Source organism: Haliotis asinina, chromosome 3 (assembly GCF_037392515.1).
Source record: "Haliotis asinina isolate JCU_RB_2024 chromosome 3, JCU_Hal_asi_v2, whole genome shotgun sequence".
NCBI lineage: Eukaryota > Metazoa > Mollusca > Gastropoda > Lepetellida > Haliotidae > Haliotis > Haliotis asinina.
The window spans coordinates 24,965,691-24,989,137 of NC_090282.1; the positions used below are offsets into that span (position 1 = coordinate 24,965,691).

The 23,447-nt window shown below is 39.6% G+C and overlaps 1 protein-coding gene across 1 annotated transcript; it reads right to left on the bottom strand.

Moving 5' to 3' along the window:
• Positions 1–8,564: 8,564 nt before the first annotated feature.
• Positions 8,565–22,794, bottom strand: LOC137276695 (uncharacterized). The gene is made up of 3 exons (XM_067808315.1): positions 22,114–22,794; positions 16,631–16,862; positions 8,565–9,668 (listed from the first exon to the last, which is right to left on the bottom strand). Exons 1-3 carry the CDS (start codon positions 22,441–22,443, stop codon positions 9,271–9,273), a joined length of 960 nt encoding a protein of 319 aa, XP_067664416.1. The 5' UTR covers positions 22,444–22,794; the 3' UTR covers positions 8,565–9,270.
• Between the last annotated feature and the right edge of the window lie 653 nt (positions 22,795–23,447).

Below are 23,447 nucleotides of genomic sequence, written 5' to 3' on the forward strand. Positions count from 1 at the left end.
GAATCTGATTTGCACTACCCACCTTCCAAGACAGGACTCGGGCAACGTCGCTAAGGTTCCATCGGTGGGTAGTTATTGCTTTCCCAATCCTATGGCTGCATCGCATTTTAACCCAGTCATCAGGGTTGTGTTGGTTAGCTTCAGAAGCTGGTCGACCCGAATATTGATCACGTCGAAATGGGTGAGTGCATATGTTGGCTGCCCAAGAAACAGACACACCAGAAATGTCCAGATGTTTCCAGAGACGGTTGCAACGGATGTGTTTCATGTCGAACTGGTTGTCTACTGAGACGAATACACCAGGTGTTTGTCATGTCGAGTTCTTTTTATACAGAGACGGTTACATCGGTTGTGTGACATGTCGATTTGGCTGTCTACAGAGACGGTTACAGAAAGATGTGTTTCATATCGAGATGTTTTTTTACAGCGACGGTTAAACCATCTGTGTGTCATATCGAGTTGGTTGTCGACTAAGACGGTGACACCAGATATTTGTCATGTTGAGTTCTTTATGTACAGAGACTGTTACGCCAGTTTTTGCGTCGTGTCGGATAGTTTGTCAACTGAGGCAGTTACAGCAAGATGTGTTTCATGTCGAGTTGATTGTTTACAGAGACGGTTACACCAGATTTGTTACATAATGAGTTAGTTGTCTACTGAGACGATTACACGGGATGTGTTTCATGTCGAGTTGATTGTTTACAGAGACGGTTACACCAGATTTGTTACATAATGAGTTAGTTGTCTACTGAGACGATTACACGGGATGTGTTTCATGTCGAGTTGGTAGAGAAACGTATGTTTCCTACTTACATGTATGCATAATGGATCGGAGTAACACAAAACAAGATGTACAAGTGTGTATAACAAAAGGCATGATTTCAACTTTTCAATGGTCAACTCATGCCGAGCAATATTTCAGCAGCACCAGCCTTTGGTGTTGGCATTTCTCAGATTTGGAAACTCGAGCAAGTTGTTTTAAACACAATTTTAAAGAGCCTCATACGGCTCTTTCTCTGACATTGTTCGAACATTGAAACATTAAACACCTATGTAAAGGTTTCAAAATATTTCATGGCAGACATATGGGGGACATTTCAAAAGATAATGCATGAGTGACAAAAGATCATTCCCGCTTCAGTTCCACATTTCGTACAATACGTTTTAGATGTTTATTTCAGGGGAACAGTTTACTGATAACTGGTATCATCCCCATTTGATAGTGATTCATAAGCATATGCTCTATTGCCGCATATGCCCTATTGTGTTAATCACGGGATTGTCTGGTCTGCAGTCGATTGTTTACAGACTGTTTTCATCTGTAATACCGTTGAATGCGACGTCAACCAAACACACCTCGTGATAAAGAGAATGTTTACGGGTGTGGAAAGGCATTTGTCGTTTCCAATTTAATATCGATGTTACAGCATACATCACGTACACGCAACATTGATTTTGCACTTTATATCCGGAAACACGTACACCTTGCTTCAGGAAACGATTTTTCACCATTGTGAAATACTTTGATTGTTGTTTAATGGTGGCTGTGCTGTGTTTCCGATGCGAAATATTCAAAATAGTATGTTTTCTGTTTTCAATACCGCAATGGAAATGCATAACCCTATGTGAAAACATAGAATACTCTTACCCTTTTAAAAACATAAAAAGAAATACATGAGCTTCAAAAATACATTTCAAGCCAAAAGTTGTGAAAAAAAAACAATTTACACAATTAGTGGACAAGATTTGTATTATTCTTATCTGTAATTGTTTTCGCTGCTCTCTTGTTGGTTAAGATATCCATGGCATAACAGCTAATGTATGGCGTTCCTTATTGCTAGTCAAACCTGAATGGGGCCAAACCTACGATATCTGGAACTCATGCAAAATCTTGAAATGAAATGGATTCGGACAGACACGATTTAATGTATATAGCTGAGATAACAGTGAAATCTCCCCTTTATAGACCAGGGCCCAGTTGTCCAAAATTCGATTGTCGAATTAGCCAATCAGCTAAGCCACAGTTACAACAGAGCTTGTCAATGTAAACAAAGATAGCGGTTAGAATTCCGAAGGTTTGTTCGCAGTGCCACAGAGATATGTAGGAAATCATGCATACAGCTTGTCAGGTCCGAAACTTTAAAAGAAGTATATGCAAGAACTCCTTCTACCTCTTCGAGAGTACCTCTGCTTGACATGTGTAGCCAAGTTTAAACGGTTGGATAGTTTATGAAGCGAAAGTGAGTTGTGATTGGTACGTTCAAACTCTCAGCGCAGACACCTGATTGGATAAAAAGCCAGCCATGGGAGGTAATAAATTCATCGGCCCGAACTTTAGGTGCATCCAGGGTATAGTGGAGATTTATCGGAACTTATGCCATGGAGATATCGAGGATGTGGCTGTGTTTACTTTGGTAATTCTCGAGACGTTGCTACTGACTACACAACAACCAAACAATTATTCTGTAACATTCTGGTGTCATCGTTCGCCACACGGTTAGCAGCGCATTTAGTGCATACCAATCGATAAAAACAACGGGGTCCGTAGGGACATGATTGTTACACACGTTCCTTATTGTTAATGTACCAATGTCGAAATACTGATGAATTTGTGTTAACAAGAATAGTGCTTAATCACCTTTACTGCTCTTCAGTGCATTTTACGAGAAAACGTTTACATTGATATCGGATCTGATGACTCGCAGCATAGTTCGCCACAAATATGTGAGGTCGTATAGTACTCGTGAAATATTCATGAAAAACTAAACTCGGCGATGTTCGATTTGGCTTTGGGGTAAAGAACAATTTAGAGAAGATGGAAAATGATTTGTTTACTAACAAGACTACGTTTGTCTAGAAGCATCAACTCAATAGTGCCGTGTTTACTTGCCAAATAACATTTATAATTATGTACTTTCTCAAAATATTTGCCAATATGTTTGGTACTTTTTTAAAAACTACGAAAACTGTAGGTTTCAACTCATTTCCTGTGTTTCAAAAGCAGTAAGGTATATTTTGACTGATAAGCGATTAACTCCCTTACATACTGAATTTCATGTAAAAATTAAATTCCACTGTCTTTCCACGGTCAGTTAGCGCAGTAGCATATTCAGGTCAAAACTCAAAAGTCACCCCGCTTGTGATGAAAGCATTATTCGTTCGCTAGTTTCACTTTTATATTTGTTTCAGTATTATTTTGCCTCATGTGTGGTTACCTCTCGTGCATACGGAATTCGAAAATTCATTTGCACGCCATTGAAACACGATGTGATTGAAAATGTGTATTCTGTGGACAACCAAAGACATTCTGCTATTGCCCCATGACACAGCTTTGTACATTCTTAACAAGAGATGGCGATTCCTACCAAACGCACATGATGACATTTACACCACTGGCTGCCGGTTCCAGTGGTCATATATATATAATAGTATAAGTGTTGGTGTTTCTTTAGGATTGAAAATATTGTGGGGCATTAAGACTTGAGATTTTGTGAGAGATGCATGGTTTTAATCTGGATTAGTGTTTCTCTTTGACCGAATCGAACTTTTCAAATCAAAATGAAGAATGCTTCTCTCTGTTGACACTGTCCACTGGACTGATTGTAGGAAGTTCTTAGCCAACCGTTGCTGGAGTTTTGGGGTTTCTTTCAACGACAGGGTATCTAGTCTTGTTCCAGGAGCGGTTCCTGAAGGAGGTACAGCTGATATTCCAGATCCAATGGTGTTATTTGTGATTCGTCCTTTAACACGACCATGCGTTTTGGACATTGGATACAGACTAAATATATAATTCTCACCTATATTCGTATTTTACACGAACAAAACTGCTCCATGCTTAGAAGTCGCCAATAGTTTCTATGCGATGCCTTCATCAGTAGTTTAGCATAGTTATCTGTCTTCAGTTGTCGGCGACCTACAGCCTGTTTGTATATTGTATTGTCGTAAATAAAATAGTTTCACATACTATTTTTAACACCCTCTGTGAACATCTAGTTATTTTTCAGTCCTTCTATAGTGAAGTGAGTGACTAGCTTTAACGCCGTCGCTTGTAATACTAGTATTCTCAGCAACACGGCGAATGACAGTGAAGTACAGTAGTAGTAGCTGGACTAAATAAAGAATTCACAGTGTTCCATTTCTTGGGCTATTGTAACAAACAGTAAGTCGGGTCACCGAGTGACGTAGATCGGTTCTTTATACAAAATTAATTTGTACAATAATATACGGGACAACTGGCATCGCTCACACTAAAAATCGCTCACCAAACGTTCCCGTGAATTAAATAAAACATGTCTTCCTACTTTTCAGCTGATACGTTGTATGAATTGAAGCAGGAGCAGATCAAAATATTTTGTTTCTGAAAAACGTTCTGCTTCAACAAATCCTTTGTGTTTCGTAATTGTGCGTGCGAGCGTGTTAGTTGATTGGTCTTCGCTATGTCGCTGTACAATCCTCTATAGTATCTTACCCACCGTTAAGTTAAGAAGTACAAATCAAATCTTATTGGTGTTTATTTTAACTTATCAGAACATATCACTGCATGTGTTAAATTGATGGCTGGTTTGGACGAGGTGCCATTTGAACATGTTTATTCCATCCTGAGGCAGTGTTAGCAGGTATCGTTCCGATAACATCTACGAGCACAGATTTGGTTCATGAAAACTACGAATACCAACTTCAGACTAGTAGATATCGGATCCTCGTATCCAAGGGACGATAATCTTCACGGTGACTTGCAACCCGAACGACAAATGAGCTATTCTACATGTCCACATATCCACATTCAACATCTGATGTGGCGGAAAGGTATTCCCGAGTTAAAAGTTCCAGCAATCAGGCATCGACATACAGAACAGGACATCATCGGCTTTCATGGAGAGCTATTAACAGAAGTTCTTATGTACAGAGACTGTTACGCCAGTTTTTGCGTCGTGTCGGATAGTTTGTCAACTGAGGCAGTTACAGCAAGATGTGTTTCATGTCGAGTTGATTGTTTACAGAGACGGTTACACCAGATTTGTTACATAATGAGTTAGTTGTCTACTGAGACGATTACACGGGATGTGTTTCATGTCGAGTTGATTGTTTACAGAGACGGTTACACCAGATTTGTTACATAATGAGTTAGTTGTCTACTGAGACGATTACACGGGATGTGTTTCATGTCGAGTTGGTAGAGAAACGTATGTTTCCTACTTACATGTATGCATAATGGATCGGAGTAACACAAAACAAGATGTACAAGTGTGTATAACAAAAGGCATGATTTCAACTTTTCAATGGTCAACTCATGCCGAGCAATATTTCAGCAGCACCAGCCTTTGGTGTTGGCATTTCTCAGATTTGGAAACTCGAGCAAGTTGTTTTAAACACAATTTTAAAGAGCCTCATACGGCTCTTTCTCTGACATTGTTCGAACATTGAAACATTAAACACCTATGTAAAGGTTTCAAAATATTTCATGGCAGACATATGGGGGACATTTCAAAAGATAATGCATGAGTGACAAAAGATCATTCCCGCTTCAGTTCCACATTTCGTACAATACGTTTTAGATGTTTATTTCAGGGGAACAGTTTACTGATAACTGGTATCATCCCCATTTGATAGTGATTCATAAGCATATGCTCTATTGCCGCATATGCCCTATTGTGTTAATCACGGGATTGTCTGGTCTGCAGTCGATTGTTTACAGACTGTTTTCATCTGTAATACCGTTGAATGCGACGTCAACCAAACACACCTCGTGATAAAGAGAATGTTTACGGGTGTGGAAAGGCATTTGTCGTTTCCAATTTAATATCGATGTTACAGCATACATCACGTACACGCAACATTGATTTTGCACTTTATATCCGGAAACACGTACACCTTGCTTCAGGAAACGATTTTTCACCATTGTGAAATACTTTGATTGTTGTTTAATGGTGGCTGTGCTGTGTTTCCGATGCGAAATATTCAAAATAGTATGTTTTCTGTTTTCAATACCGCAATGGAAATGCATAACCCTATGTGAAAACATAGAATACTCTTACCCTTTTAAAAACATAAAAAGAAATACATGAGCTTCAAAAATACATTTCAAGCCAAAAGTTGTGAAAAAAAAACAATTTACACAATTAGTGGACAAGATTTGTATTATTCTTATCTGTAATTGTTTTCGCTGCTCTCTTGTTGGTTAAGATATCCATGGCATAACAGCTAATGTATGGCGTTCCTTATTGCTAGTCAAACCTGAATGGGGCCAAACCTACGATATCTGGAACTCATGCAAAATCTTGAAATGAAATGGATTCGGACAGACACGATTTAATGTATATAGCTGAGATAACAGTGAAATCTCCCCTTTATAGACCAGGGCCCAGTTGTCCAAAATTCGATTGTCGAATTAGCCAATCAGCTAAGCCACAGTTACAACAGAGCTTGTCAATGTAAACAAAGATAGCGGTTAGAATTCCGAAGGTTTGTTCGCAGTGCCACAGAGATATGTAGGAAATCATGCATACAGCTTGTCAGGTCCGAAACTTTAAAAGAAGTATATGCAAGAACTCCTTCTACCTCTTCGAGAGTACCTCTGCTTGACATGTGTAGCCAAGTTTAAACGGTTGGATAGTTTATGAAGCGAAAGTGAGTTGTGATTGGTACGTTCAAACTCTCAGCGCAGACACCTGATTGGATAAAAAGCCAGCCATGGGAGGTAATAAATTCATCGGCCCGAACTTTAGGTGCATCCAGGGTATAGTGGAGATTTATCGGAACTTATGCCATGGAGATATCGAGGATGTGGCTGTGTTTACTTTGGTAATTCTCGAGACGTTGCTACTGACTACACAACAACCAAACAATTATTCTGTAACATTCTGGTGTCATCGTTCGCCACACGGTTAGCAGCGCATTTAGTGCATACCAATCGATAAAAACAACGGGGTCCGTAGGGACATGATTGTTACACACGTTCCTTATTGTTAATGTACCAATGTCGAAATACTGATGAATTTGTGTTAACAAGAATAGTGCTTAATCACCTTTACTGCTCTTCAGTGCATTTTACGAGAAAACGTTTACATTGATATCGGATCTGATGACTCGCAGCATAGTTCGCCACAAATATGTGAGGTCGTATAGTACTCGTGAAATATTCATGAAAAACTAAACTCGGCGATGTTCGATTTGGCTTTGGGGTAAAGAACAATTTAGAGAAGATGGAAAATGATTTGTTTACTAACAAGACTACGTTTGTCTAGAAGCATCAACTCAATAGTGCCGTGTTTACTTGCCAAATAACATTTATAATTATGTACTTTCTCAAAATATTTGCCAATATGTTTGGTACTTTTTTAAAAACTACGAAAACTGTAGGTTTCAACTCATTTCCTGTGTTTCAAAAGCAGTAAGGTATATTTTGACTGATAAGCGATTAACTCCCTTACATACTGAATTTCATGTAAAAATTAAATTCCACTGTCTTTCCACGGTCAGTTAGCGCAGTAGCATATTCAGGTCAAAACTCAAAAGTCACCCCGCTTGTGATGAAAGCATTATTCGTTCGCTAGTTTCACTTTTATATTTGTTTCAGTATTATTTTGCCTCATGTGTGGTTACCTCTCGTGCATACGGAATTCGAAAATTCATTTGCACGCCATTGAAACACGATGTGATTGAAAATGTGTATTCTGTGGACAACCAAAGACATTCTGCTATTGCCCCATGACACAGCTTTGTACATTCTTAACAAGAGATGGCGATTCCTACCAAACGCACATGATGACATTTACACCACTGGCTGCCGGTTCCAGTGGTCATATATATATAATAGTATAAGTGTTGGTGTTTCTTTAGGATTGAAAATATTGTGGGGCATTAAGACTTGAGATTTTGTGAGAGATGCATGGTTTTAATCTGGATTAGTGTTTCTCTTTGACCGAATCGAACTTTTCAAATCAAAATGAAGAATGCTTCTCTCTGTTGACACTGTCCACTGGACTGATTGTAGGAAGTTCTTAGCCAACCGTTGCTGGAGTTTTGGGGTTTCTTTCAACGACAGGGTATCTAGTCTTGTTCCAGGAGCGGTTCCTGAAGGAGGTACAGCTGATATTCCAGATCCAATGGTGTTATTTGTGATTCGTCCTTTAACACGACCATGCGTTTTGGACATTGGATACAGACTAAATATATAATTCTCACCTATATTCGTATTTTACACGAACAAAACTGCTCCATGCTTAGAAGTCGCCAATAGTTTCTATGCGATGCCTTCATCAGTAGTTTAGCATAGTTATCTGTCTTCAGTTGTCGGCGACCTACAGCCTGTTTGTATATTGTATTGTCGTAAATAAAATAGTTTCACATACTATTTTTAACACCCTCTGTGAACATCTAGTTATTTTTCAGTCCTTCTATAGTGAAGTGAGTGACTAGCTTTAACGCCGTCGCTTGTAATACTAGTATTCTCAGCAACACGGCGAATGACAGTGAAGTACAGTAGTAGTAGCTGGACTAAATAAAGAATTCACAGTGTTCCATTTCTTGGGCTATTGTAACAAACAGTAAGTCGGGTCACCGAGTGACGTAGATCGGTTCTTTATACAAAATTAATTTGTACAATAATATACGGGACAACTGGCATCGCTCACACTAAAAATCGCTCACCAAACGTTCCCGTGAATTAAATAAAACATGTCTTCCTACTTTTCAGCTGATACGTTGTATGAATTGAAGCAGGAGCAGATCAAAATATTTTGTTTCTGAAAAACGTTCTGCTTCAACAAATCCTTTGTGTTTCGTAATTGTGCGTGCGAGCGTGTTAGTTGATTGGTCTTCGCTATGTCGCTGTACAATCCTCTATAGTATCTTACCCACCGTTAAGTTAAGAAGTACAAATCAAATCTTATTGGTGTTTATTTTAACTTATCAGAACATATCACTGCATGTGTTAAATTGATGGCTGGTTTGGACGAGGTGCCATTTGAACATGTTTATTCCATCCTGAGGCAGTGTTAGCAGGTATCGTTCCGATAACATCTACGAGCACAGATTTGGTTCATGAAAACTACGAATACCAACTTCAGACTAGTAGATATCGGATCCTCGTATCCAAGGGACGATAATCTTCACGGTGACTTGCAACCCGAACGACAAATGAGCTATTCTACATGTCCACATATCCACATTCAACATCTGATGTGGCGGAAAGGTATTCCCGAGTTAAAAGTTCCAGCAATCAGGCATCGACATACAGAACAGGACATCATCGGCTTTCATGGAGAGCTATTAACAGAAGAAAAATACGCCTGTGGCGGTTTTGTACTCAGCATTGTAAACGACAAATTTGTAGCTTTCAATAAAGATGTACTCATCGGGTCGATGTAAACGAAACAAAGCTGTGATGTTCTCGGGTGCCTTTGCCCAATAATTGCTGGATCCGGTGTCCGTGATTGCGTAACTTCCGGTCACTGTGTACTCGCTACCTGACCAGCTCATTTCGTAGACGGTGTTGTCACTGATGATGTGGACGTTGTCGGTAGTGTTGTCAAGCGAGACGATGGCGTCCAGGTTCGTGTTACTAGTGAAATAGGGGGCGAGAATGTTTTGAGGTGACACACTCGGGGGACAAGCCTTAAATTTGGTGACGTTCGGATAGAGCGAAGAGAAGCATTTGACTTGATTTCCTGAAAAAGAACAAACAGACGGAAGTATATTTTAATATAATAAACAGTGAAAATAGAAACTCTTTAATATGTGTCTAGTTTCGCCAGGTCACACACCTGTATCTGATATACTGTCAGAGGTTTGTACGTTAAATTCTCGTCACTTCATGCCACTTTCAGGCAAATAGTATGTGACGTACTGTCGTGTGACGGTTGCGTAGATTTGCTCGTCCCTCTCTACCTCTCAAGAAATTTAAAAAAAGGGAATTCATAAAATATTTATTACAGATTGTCGCATCAGTAATACTTTAGTGCAATTCAATAATTATATCTGTACCACTTCGACACAGGCCCCTAGAGACACAGAGTTGCTGTTCCGCAAGTATACGAAAATAGGTCGTCAGCGCTGGGTCCGGCATTCTAAATTACACTGACTGAATAGATGATTTCGCTATGTTTAAAAAATACTTTTACCCGTTCCAAATGTATTCCTACCAAACAGATACATAGAAACCGGGACATCGTTCATCAGTTTTCTGATCCGCATGCAGTGGGGCCAGTTGTCTCAAAAACACACATCAATAAATTATCCGGACCATAGAACGCACCCGGAAAATTATCACGACTGATTGAACATAATTTCCCGTATTCCGGTACATATCAACCAGTGACCGCAAGACATCTTTGACACTGACGAATTTAGCATTGTGACTGAGCCAAGCTCATCCAACAAATTACTTAAGCACGATGGATAAGCACTCGAAGGGAAACAACCCAGCAGAAAGAGGTAACAATTAATATTGTATGGTGCTGGGGCGTCCATATTTTCACGATACTGGAACACCTGTTCATCATCACCTGGAGAGGTGAGCGCAGCAAGAGACGAGTGTGTTTACTCGTTGTCTGGGTAACCAGCAGGGTATTCGGGTGTCGGATAAACAGAGCGTACATTCGTTATATACCACTGAAAAGTGGGGGATATTGGATTTACAAGACTGATAAAACGTAAATGATGAAGCCAAGGAGGAAAGAGATGAGCAGATAATTCATACCGAAACATAAGTCTCATTAACCTTTTCAGACAATGACCTACTTTTCAGATGATCCGAATTTTCTCGTGTGAAAGTGTAAGTTGACACTACAGACAACTCTGGTTAAACTGAATTCCAATTCCTTGTTTCATAAGAAAATGGTATTTACAAATGAATTGTTATTTTAAACTTTAATAACACCGTCTTTCTACACTTCATGTCGCGGTTCCGGCAGCATACCTTAACTATGGAATCACAGACTGTCCCTGTTTGATGAAGTCATAAAATGATTCGCAATGCATCTGTCTCACTGGTTAAACCTGTTATGTGTTGTTTGTGCTTATTGAGCGTAGTTCTGTAACGAACAACGAGGTTGATGTAATATCAGAATTCTATGTATGCACATGCATATTTATTGAGTAACTGGCCTTTAAAAAGGTTTGGTCCAAACAACAACGTACTGGCATGATAAAAGTTATGTTGCACGTTCATGAACTGCAAGGCGTGAAGCACATTGGGGTATATATTTCATAATTTGCTATTTGTGCAATACCGTTTCGGAACAGATTTATTTAACGACAGTGCTGTAAATTATATTTTTACATGACAAGACGGACGATGGCAGGTTGTTGGTACGCATGTTCAGTCGCATCAACAGTGCTAACTTGAGTATTAACCACATGTTTATTTGTCGATTTCCGGGGAAGCACGGGTGAAACAACTCGTCTCATATCCCATGAAACATGCCACTGACCCGGTATTCTAGACTGTTGTTCGAGCTCTCCACCATTACCCTCGGAAGGAAGTTGCTTGTTGCTGCACTGATGAGCAGTCCGAGGAGACATCCTGATTTCACGGACAGGCTACATCAGGAACGTCTATGTATACTAAAGCTGCATACAAAATTAAATGTTTCTCGGGCACATTTTAACAGAGGTGACGAGAGTGGTAGTACTTTTTAAAAAAGTGTTTGCTACAAAAAAGTGACGAGGAACACATATTTATTTTTCTCTCTCAGAAATACAGCTTGGGAAGTCTAGCACGTGTTAATGAGGTGTAGATTCAGTCACACTCGTTCTTGCAGAGATTCATTCTTATAGTGGACAAACGGATGATGGGGACGCGGCCAAGTCAACATAATTGTTTTTAAAAATGGCAATAAAATTGTTTCATGAGATTGGGTCTCATTACCACCTCCTTGCCAGTCATCCATTTACAGATTTACAGTACCATGGCCTGCAAGGAGCCCCGATATGAGCGCCCATCTTGGCGACCATCTTGGCCGCCAAGTTCAAGCTAGACTGCTGTTGCTGATCTGCAGGAATTGTCCGAGGCACTTCATGACGAATGCCAGAGGCAAATGCTAACCGTCGGTCTCGGTCTTGTGAGTGAGTTTAGTTTAATGCCGCACGCACTCAGCAATATTCCAGCTTCATGCCAGCGGCCTGCACACAATCGAGTCTGAACCAGACAAATCAGTGATGAATAACGTGAACTTCGATCTACGCAACTGGGATACGATGTCATGTGTCAGCAAGGTCAGCGAGCATAACCGACCCACTCCCGTTAGTCGCCTATTACGACTAGCATGGGTCGCTGAAGATCAGTTCTAACACGCATCATCACGGGTGAGTTTGTCTTGGTGGCTTCTGCTGGTACTGACGTAGGGGACCCTGATGTGGTCGCCAGTGGCGGGTCATACAATCGTAACAATCATCACTTGAGAAGGTCTACTCCTATTTGTTAGAACTCCCAGTTGTGAGACAGTGGAGTAGGTAAGGAACTAAGAAAACACGCCATACCCCCTGTCTGACAGAATGGACTAACCTCAGCTAATCAGGGTTTAGCTGTGTAACTGAACCTTGTGAACAGATCAGAACACACATTTTATTTTAAAATATCACATACAGTAACACAGGGAATAGACAGCATAATGGTACACATTTAAATTTTAGGATGTTTCCAGAAATATTGGGGGGGGGGGAGGGGTTATGGCTGACGGCATATAATGCTGGACAGCAAATATAACGTGCAGGTCATCACTAACAGATGGTGTATAAAATTAGCGGATTCATTAACAACGTAGTGTTTCAATGGGCAATCAGCGGTTTGATCTCCTAAACCAGAGTTTATAGCAACACGGTAATTGTAACAAGTAAGATTCTAAAAAGCAAATGATACGATACGCTTGACACTTGATAACATTGGAAACCTAAAATCAGCATTTGAAGAATATGGATTGTGCATTACATTATAAGAAAAATATGGCATTCAATTTACCATTACAGCATAACATTTTAGTCCAGTTTTATTTAATTCTTACAATTACGGACGTACTGATGGTGTATCTACCTAATTCACCGTAAAATAAAATCTGATTGCAATAACTGTTTTAACTGTTATTAATATAAATGGAAGTGTCTACTGATATCAAATATATAATAACAATAAAGTTATTTTTACCTTATCGACGAGTGTTGATATAACTGATAACAGTAGACACGAGGGTGAGATTCTGTTCTATCTTCCTAACTCATTCTCCATTAGTTTTCAATGAAAAACGTACATCTCTTAACACACTACTGCCATTATATTTGCAGTGCAGTAATGTCATAGCATTGTGACGTCATCAACTTCTTGACGTCATAGCATTGTCAGGGCATTGTCATCGCTGATCTCGGACAAACGAAAATGGGTGATAAACGTAGTTATTACTCGCCCGTGGAAGATACTGCAGTGTAATATTTTTACGGCAATATTACACTAGTGTAATATCGCTAGATGCATGATGTCATAAGGGTTCAAAGTTATGACGTCATAATGCTAATGTTGATGTCGCGATTTTACTAGACCTTGCTTGACTTGTAAGCTGAGAGTCCTCACACTGTAGGCAATTTCGCCGCAGGTTCTGTCAATTTATGTTGGCGAGTAATAAACAGAATACTAAACTCGCTTCCGTGAAATACCATTTTCATTAAACTCGTTAAAGATTTAGTATCAAACTCGCTTTCGCTCGTCTGATACCAAATCATTAACTCGTTTAATAAAAATGGTATTACACGGAAGGTCGTTTAGTATCCTCTATCTATTAACCACTGACTGTTCTTTTCGATCACCATTATGTGGCAGGTATTCAGCAAGTACCAATGTCGACCTGTTGTTAAAAAAACCCTTATCTCTTAAGGTTAACCTTATCCCTAAGATTTCAACCTTAGACCTTTAATAAGGTTAGCCTCCCGCTGCACGAAACAACCTTAACTAAGGTTAACCTTAAGTTAAGATTGATAACTAAGGTTGGTCCAACCCTACGTTAGCGTCTCTAGGGTTGGGAAGGGAATATGGTGGCTGCTTTTATATTATACAACGAGATTGAGAGAGGTTTGAGGAATCAGAGAGTGTACAGAAATCGGATTTCCAAAAGTAGCATATTAATGGTCACTGATATCAAATTTTCATGTAACCAATAATATACGATAATTCTTAAACGTCGCCGATGAACCGAGAATTGTTTGGGATGTTTTCGAAAATACACGTACACGAACGCCGAAGTGCGCTTTCCGCTATATTGGATAGTGTTTACAAAATCACGATTTGAGAAGGCGGATATTGATCACGTATACTTCATAGTCTGCTGCGACAAATGCACCATTGAATTCCCCACAGATCATAGAATTAAATTACAAATGGTCTTTGTCACCAATACCAACTGTCTAGATAAAACGAAACGAACGACTGTGCGTTTCAAATGTAAACAAAGAAAAAATCCGATTTTACACAGCGTACCATTTTCGGAAATTTTCCGACATCCAGCCGTCTAATCATTTCCTACAATGGCTCAATACGCTTTGAATATTCAGGAGAAGAGTATCGCAGCAAAAAAATTAGCAAATTAAAAATAGATACAATGCAATCATTTAATAATTCATAAGAAACTGTCAAAGTTTCCGTGTAGCGTGTCGAGATCACGCAGAACAACAACGGTACTTATCGGCACTTCCCGCTTCTTCTGTCATTTACAGTGTGAACGATAACAACATATAACAATGCACAGATAGTCAGAATAATTCTAATAACTTACATCTCATATTTATGTACAAAAGATCCCTGAATCAAGGAAAGAGTCCTCACAAAATCCTATGTGTACCCTTGTCAGCGAAACCGCCATTTTAGAAGGAATCCGTCATCGGTAGTGATGTCACACGTCAACATTATTGCACACGTTAGGCAATTTCTTTGCGGTGAAGGTCGGTTGAACAAGAGTAAACACAATGGCCATATCATTCCGATTGCACTTTCAATATTGTGATGTATATTTTGCGTATTTTGACCAAGTGCGAGTTTGTCTAAAACGTTTGGAAACATATTTTGACAGCAGGATATCTAACTCAATATTTATACGAAAACTGCTTTCAAATATATAACAGGTCAAGTCTTAATTTGGACAAACCTTACGTCCATAATCTAATAGTTCTCTCTTTTTACCTTTCCTTACATACTTATGAAGAGAAATAACATAATCATAAGAAGTGTTTATATCCTAAATGAATATTCATTTACGCTAAATTGATGCCAGGCAGGTGCGCGTGTTGCTCAAAATAAGATACGCAGAAAAATCGTCTAATTGTTGATATATTCAGGACACTATTTCAATGGTAAAACCATTCGTTTTTTATTTTGTCTAAAGTGTGTTGAGTTCTGACAAAGACGCCGAGACCTTTGACATATTCAATGGAAATTAGGTGAGATATATACTAATCAGCTGAGCAGTGTTGTCTTTTTAGCAGTATCTATTTCTCAAACCCCTGAAGTTGTCGCAGTTATATCTATACCAACGGATAGGAAATTGAATATTCTACATGTGTGTGTAATGTTATAGCCGTACGCTGATCCAGGACCACGCTAGCGCAATTCTCGCACAACGTTCACCTTTCAAACCTTACGAAAATGTGCGCTTGAACAAAACTCGGCATCCACGGGGCTAAGGTTACGGCTAAGGTTGCCCTAAGGTTGTTTTGTGCAACGGGGGTGTCTTCTTCTTAAGGTGATCGTAAATCTAACCTTAGTGCTTAAGGTTGATCTTAGCTAAGGTTGTTTTGAACAACGGGACACTGGCCGCTTCATATCTTTGAGAATATATTTCATTATTCTGTATCTATCGATATTCTTTTTTCAAAACAATAAAAGCTCTTTAACGATCAATGTCGTTTGCGTTAATTCATTAATGAACCATGCGTCCTGTGGGTATTCTTCTGCAACTGGGCTGATCCCACTGTCACTGTAGGGATGTGGAAGCACCACCTGTGTACACTCAACCATAAACTAATGTGTCTCACAACTGGGAATTCTCACAAATGGAAGGACACCTTTGAGAACGGTGTGATCATCAGATTGGTGGCGTCGTCATGGCCACCATGTTCCCGTCTTAGTTGATGTTAACGGGATTTTGTACTTTTTCTTTCAGATTGCAATCAAATTCCAAATCCAGTTATATTTTTGTTATAAATTATATCAAAATTTGTCACAGTTATCATTTTAATACGCGGAATTTGGTTTTCAAAGCAATTATAACAACATGTAATGTGTTTGTACTTGCCATATAAAAAAGTGGGTGGAGTTCCTTCGCGCTAGGTGGGGGAGAACAACATTCAGTTTAATTTGCAAGGTAATTTTACACCAGCATTGAGTTGAGGAAAAAAACGCTCTGTAACTTAATTATGTGATGGTTTAAGCCCGGTTTAAGTATAAACCGGAGAAAAGATGGGTGCAGAGAACGGACGCACCGACGCTCACAACGAGGGGTAATTTGCGCGCGATTTGAACCGTTGTGTTGTTGTTTTGGTGGTAATGTTATAGATGGACAGGACCAGACAAACCAGTGATTGTTAATATGAACATCGATACACGCTGTCACTGTTCGTGTCCATCCTCGAAACACAAACGTGTGTTACTTACCTTGGACGATGTAGGTGTAATTGTCGGGCCCTTGAAACGCTCCGTCTACTCCACCCACTAGACCCGGAAAGATGTCAGTATGATACTTTGCTTGAAAACCCTTAAATTGTATTTGTCGGTCAAAGGCAACGACATCGAAGAGATGCGTAAAGCTGCCCTCAAAAAGTATAAGACGCATCTCAGACGGGTACAAGATTCCTGATGAGAAATGGCGGGCCTTGAAACATTCTCTCTGAAATAAATATTGTTATAAATAAATGTTGTTATATTTTTAGTTACAGATTAAAGGTGAATTTTATTTTTCATAATGCCGCACATTTGACGGCGATCTGTACATGGAAATTGTGTGGACCAGTACCTCCAGTGATTAACTGATGTGTGTGTTGTTTAACGCCACACGAAGCAATATTCCAGCCGTTTGGCTTTATGATCGCTGATCTACTCAACTGAAACAAGATTACATACAGCAAGCTGGCCGTGAGGATCCACGATAGAATAGGTCTTTGTTCAGACACCGAGAGCACAGTTAAAGTGGCCAGAGGATTTTCCGTGTGGTCTTGACTAGAACTGTATTTTCCTAAAATCGTTTAAATCGGCACAAGACAAATTTGAGATGTTCCAGCACAGGATATTCGATAGTATTTCAACTGCCAATACATTTCTTTAAAAATATAAATGATATGATTCATTTTCAGATTTGAAAAGGAATTTAGTTGTCATTTGTTTTGGGAATGTGAATTTGTGCAAACCTTTTCGTCAAAATGTTTATCATGGTTAACAGAAGGTTGTGATCACACCCATAATCTCAAACTCACTATGGAATTGATAATTTTTAGCTGTGAGAAAAATGTTTTTACTGACTCTGTTTTGACTTGTTCATATTATTGGGAAAAATATTACTTGCATAAATGCAAGCTCGATTCTGCTTTACCAAATATCGCTCTGTTCAAAAGTGCATAGTTGAAATTGAGATATACGGTGTTACAAAATGTGTTTTCTTTAACAAAAGCTGTAAAGCCGAAATCAATGTGTCCGAGTATCAAACTGAAAGTAAAACAAAAAGGGAACATATTCCACTGTCAAACATGTTGCATGGACACCGTTGACATGTAGCATCGAAACTGTGCGTTCATTGCTTTGACGTTTGTTGCCCGACGCTTAAGAGTGCTATGTTCGTAGGGCGCCTTAAAGTGAATAATTAAAACAATAAAGGGAATCTATAGTTACACAATGTCATTTAGAAAGTGGTCAAGTATATAATATGTTATATTTGGGATTACACTTTTTAGTAAAGTACATATATTAATAGTTGTGTTTGGTTGAGTTCCAACCGAGATTAGAACCCACACCCTCGAAGTCAGGCACGTAATCGTCAGCACACACTGTTGAGTCTGCCTGACTCTGACGGTGTGTGTTCGAATCAGCAGAAAACAACAGAAATCATATGAAATTTTGTCGTCAATGAAAATCCACAAGAACGTGGAAACTTCTATGAGCGCTTGCCATAATGTCGGGACGTACAGAAAATAGCTTGAGCTATACTAAGCTGCATCAATTACTGTCCTAGTTTACACACGTTTCCATTTAATGATTTGGCATTTGTATGAACTAAATCCTTATAGACGACGGTCATTATTTAACAAAAGCAATTAGGAGATAAACATCATGTGTTGGCCAATTTCCGGGTGTTATTGAGTATTTGAAGCACGGGAATGCATTTGGAACCGACGGCGTCAGCCGGAGGTTTCAAATGAAATATTCCCGTGCTTCAAATACTCAATAACTCCCCGAAATTGGCCAACACATGATGTTTATCGACATTGTAAACAAAAAAGTAAACCAAAGGGGTTTTACTGTCTGCACTTGTTTACATCGAGTATGAGTACAGCAGTAAAGTGTCATCAGCTGGCCGTTTCAGCTGGTTCCCATGGTAACGTCTGGAGTTGCTCATTTGTGACGTCATTCTAACTTTACGTCACAATATGATTTGAATGACGTCACCACTGTTGATGACACAACAAAACAATTGTTTACGTGTAAATACGCAGTGAATAGTCTTACAGTTTCCGGGAATCTAATACCATTTGATCATGTTTTTCAACCAATCAGATTACAGAACACAGTGACTTTTGGTTTACAATACAGATTAGATGGCAGCAGAACAGAACTCTGACTACATCAATTTTGATAATAAAAGTTTTAACATATACTGGGCAAAAGTAGTTAGGAATATATGTAAATTTTGAAATCATTAATAGTGATATATTTATTTGGTGACACATTGACAAGATATCAATCATAAAGATACCAATATCCCTAACTTATTTTGTCCAGTATATATTATAAGAAAAGATGTAAACACCTCCTTGATAAACTATCCTTATGATTTGTACATCCCTATTTTATATATGTTGATACTTAATACGGTTGAGCACATTTTGTATATATTAATGCTTGGCAAAGAATCAGTGTCGAAACCTCCCATTCAGGAAGTTGTTATCTAAAAACATTTGTCTATATTGAACTTTCTTCTATGCTGATTCATTTCATATGCTTTATGCATATGGGTGTGTGTAACGTACCTATACCACAGACAGCTTATCGCTATTGTAAAAACGGTTCAGAGCATCCTATCACACAGCACTGAGGTGATCGTAAGTCAGTAAGGTAACCTTAGTGGTATGTCAAAGAACGGGAGTTAACTTTAACTTTAGAAAGAGTTGTCTCGTGAGATGAGTCCTGGATCGCATCGTCATGGCAGGTCAGCTGTTGGCGACTTTGGCAGACTAAAAAACTTGCTATGTTTATCACAGTGTTGAAAACATGACTGCTGACTAGCAGCACCGGGAAATGCTCATGCACAAGACAGAGAGTGAGTGTAGTTTTACGCCGCACTCAGCAATATTCCAGCAATACGACGGCGGTCTGTAAATAATTGTGTCTGGAACAGATAATCCGGTGATCAACAACATGAGCATTGATCTGCGCCATAGGGAACCGATGACATGTGTCAACCAAGTCAGCGAGATTTTAGTCGCCTCTTACGGCAAGAATAGCCGTCTTTTATGGCAAGCATGGGCTGCTGAGGTCTTTTCCACCCCGGACCTGCACGTGCACGGGTCCAAGACAGAAAGGGACGTGGGGTAGCCTAGTGGTTAAATCGTCCGGTCGGCACGCTGAAACCCTTGGTACCAGTCCCTAGTAGTACAAAGGTCAGCCCATCTCTGGTGTCCCCGCACCGATAGCGTTGGAACATTGCTAGATGCTTCTTAAAACCGTACTCACTCACTCACTCACTCACTCACTCAAAATAGAAACAGAATATTAACCAGACAGTATATTTGCATTTTTTACGATTCCAGAACATGACAAAAGACCACGCCAAGTTGTTAAATGATAACATGAATATTGAAAAAAAATAAAAAGCCGGGTATTTCAGGCCATCACGCGTATGAAAATACCCGTTATTGTCAGCACGCCGTAAATCTATAGACCTCAGCAGCGTTTATCAATAGTAAATATTAGCCAGCATCTCAAAGTACTATGTACGTGCTGAATATGGAATGATTCCACTTAGTGTCACAGAACTGTACCCGATGTGTGCTCAACTGTTGCTGCATATAGTATTCAGTGTCAGATCAGACAAAAGATGTCTGTAACAGATTCAAACAGAAATAAAATGATTGTTTGCCCACTGTGCGGCGCGTGATACCACAATTGTGAACAGTAGTCAGGACATGAGGATTGTTTTCATTGATCTATATTCACGATTGTTTACGTCCGGTCAGGGTCTTTCCGAATTTTAGAAAACAACCTGAAGTAATGATTGGGCTAAACCAATAGCTTGGCGTATTTGTTCTTTGGGAGGCCTGACAGATATAATACGCTACTTATTAAAACAAATATGCTCTTTATCATAACTACCGTATGCACATCGTTAATGTGCATTTCGTGCTGGTGTAAGATCCCACCACGAGTTCTATATGTCTGTGTCTCTTCGTCATGTGTCAGATCTCGGTCCACCTCGAGTTCTATATTTCTGTGTCTGTTCGTCATGTGTCAGATCCCACCACGAGTTCTATATTTCTGTGTCTGTTCGTCATGTGTCAGATCCCGCTTCACCTCGAGATCTATATTTCTGTGTCTGTTCGTCATGTGTCAGATCTCGCTTCACCTCGAGTTCTTCATTTGTGAATCTGTTCGTCATGTGTCAGATCTGGTTCCACCTCGAGTTCCATATTTCTGTGTCTGTTCGTCATGTGTCAGATCCCGCTTCACCTCGAGATCTATATTTCTGTGTCTGTTCGTCATGTGTCAGATCTCGCTTCACCTCGAGTTCTTCATTTGTGAATCTGTTCGTCATGTGTCAGATCTGGTTCCACCACGAGTTCTTTACTTGTGTGTATAAATGTGTTATAATGATGATGATAATGATGATGATTTTCACTCCTGCACCCTCCCTCTGGATCCGCCTATGGCGATGTGTTGTGGTCGGAGTAGAGACAGAGAGAGTACGAAATGGGGTTAATTTGTATGCATTTGTGTGCGTGCGTGCGTGCGTGCGTGCGTGTGTGCATACGTGTGCGGTAAAATCAAAATGTGACAACGTTTCTCAGTAATACTGTGGTACATCACAACTGATTTCAACTCTTTTTTCGTGTTGTTGTATATTTGATATAATGATAAATCAAGGACCTAATAGCCTAATAGATCCAACTCTACCAGTTCAAAGGTACATAAATGCCTCTCAAGCCAATGAAATCCACATCACAAGTCAAAGCCTAACAGACCCTCCTCTAACATTTCAAGGGCAAATCAAAGTCCTCTCAAACTAATGAAACCCACATCACAAGTCAAAGCCTAATAGATCCACCTCTAACAATTCAAGGGTAAATAAAGCCCTCTCAAACTAATGAAACCCACACCACAAGTCAAAGCCTAATATATCCACCTCTAACAATTCAAGGGTAAATAAAGCCCTCTCAAACTAATGAAACCCACACCACAAGTCAAAGCCTAATAGATCCACCTCTAACAATTCAAGGGTAAATAAAGCCCTCTCAAACTAATGAAACCCACCTCACAAGTCAAAGCCTAACAGACCCTCCTCTAACATTTCAAGGGTAAATCAAAGCCCTCTCAAACTAATGAAACCCACATCACAAGTCAAAGCCTAATAGATCCACCTCTAACAATTCAAGGGTAAATAAAGCCCTCTCGAGCTAATGAAACCCACACCACAAGTCAAAACCTAATAAATCAATCTCTAACAATTCAAGGGAGAATAAAGCCCTCTCAAACTAATGAAACCCACCTCACAAGTCAAAGCCTAATAGATCTACCTCCTTATGAAATGATTACTGGCTGTGGTCGCATTCATTTTCAACTAACAACATCCTGTGCGATGGTACAGTAATATCAGAGTCAAATCGTTTTAAAAGTGGTTATGAGAGAGAAAACACACGAAGAAGCATGATAGTTACCTTTTCGAAGTATTTCTGTTGCGGCACGGGAGTCATGATACTGTTGTAGGTAAGTGATTTGAACGTGTAGCAGATGCCTTTCCTGGACGAGGGGTCAGTCTTGTGGAACTGGAATGCTTGGCAGGACTGGTCGTCAGAGCAAAAACGGGAACACTGCACCGCGGTGAGGAGACCCAGGCTGGTACCCTGATTCACATTCTGACCATATTCTGGCAGGCCGTAGGGCGAGTACCAGTATTGTCTGAAGGCACTGGCACCGTCGGCTCTTTTAGTCACTGTCCACAACAGCACGAACGTCGTTATTAACCACTGCGCCGGATTCTGTAACATTGGTGAGTCTGGTTTTGTTTTTTATGTTTTGAAATAGTTAATCTCGACACTCCTCGTGTTTTGTGGGAATATCAACACACTTGTGTCCTTTGTGGAAGGAATCGATGAGATTTGTTCTAGCTGCCCCAGTTTTAAGATATTCAAACCTTCAGAAATATCAGATGTTCAGAAATATCAGCTTAAGATGGAAAGACACTGGTGCGAGAGTAAATCCTTTAGTCAAATCCATGGAACAAAAGTTGCTGTGAACTTTTGTAAAGTCGACAATATGTATTTGATGTATTGGTATGTATGATAGCCGGTATTATGCTTGGACGCCGATCATAACACAAAAGTAAATCCAGTTTCTGTCTGGCAGAAGAAATGACGGCAAACGTATTTGTACACAGGTAAGAGGCATCTGAACAGCAGACAGATTCCCATTGGTTATCGCTTCAGAAAACGGGAACCGTTTTGGCGATGCATTTTGCCAGCTCCATTGTCCTAAAATGTAAACGTAGAACATAACTCGCAGAACTAAACAGTTCAACAGCATCGTTTGATCTCTTATTAGTGAATGCAATATGCAAGAATGATGCATACAGGGCTTTTCAAAAGTGTTTATGACTGTTGAGAATTTATCTATATTTTATTGTGGTATTCACTTGTACTATTGTTATGGTTTACTATGGGATGTACAAATATATTCATCTGTTTCTGTACATGGAGCTTTCGCGCCACCCAAACGACGCAGATTCGGTGACGTGGGGTTTCATGTTTATTCCTTGATACAAGTAGATGTTGGTATCGGTGACATGAACATAATCGCCCGATCGCAGCCTCTATGTAACAGATCGATTCGATCACTATAGTCGCCAATTCATGGTTTAGCTATGCACACATTGGGAGCTGCAGCAAAACAAGGCAGACAATGCGAGAATGGGAGAAACAATTGATTCGGTTTCCCAAAGAAAGTTAAACACTAATTACATTGAGTTTAATGTTAAGAATAAAATCTAATCTCT

Bases quoted from the DNA above. Each gene is read 5' to 3' on its own strand.
- LOC137276695 (XM_067808315.1), bottom strand. From the start codon at position 22,443: ATGTTACAGAATCCGGCGCAGTGGTTAATAACGACGTTCGTGCTGTTG. The intron at 16,863-22,113 runs GTAACTATCATG...TATTTATTTCAG, and splicing joins AACAGAAATACTTCGAAAAG to AGAGAATGTTTCAAGGCCCG. The intron at 9,669-16,630 runs GTAAGTAACACA...GTTCTTTTTCAG, and splicing joins TTACACCTACATCGTCCAAG to GAAATCAAGTCAAATGCTTC.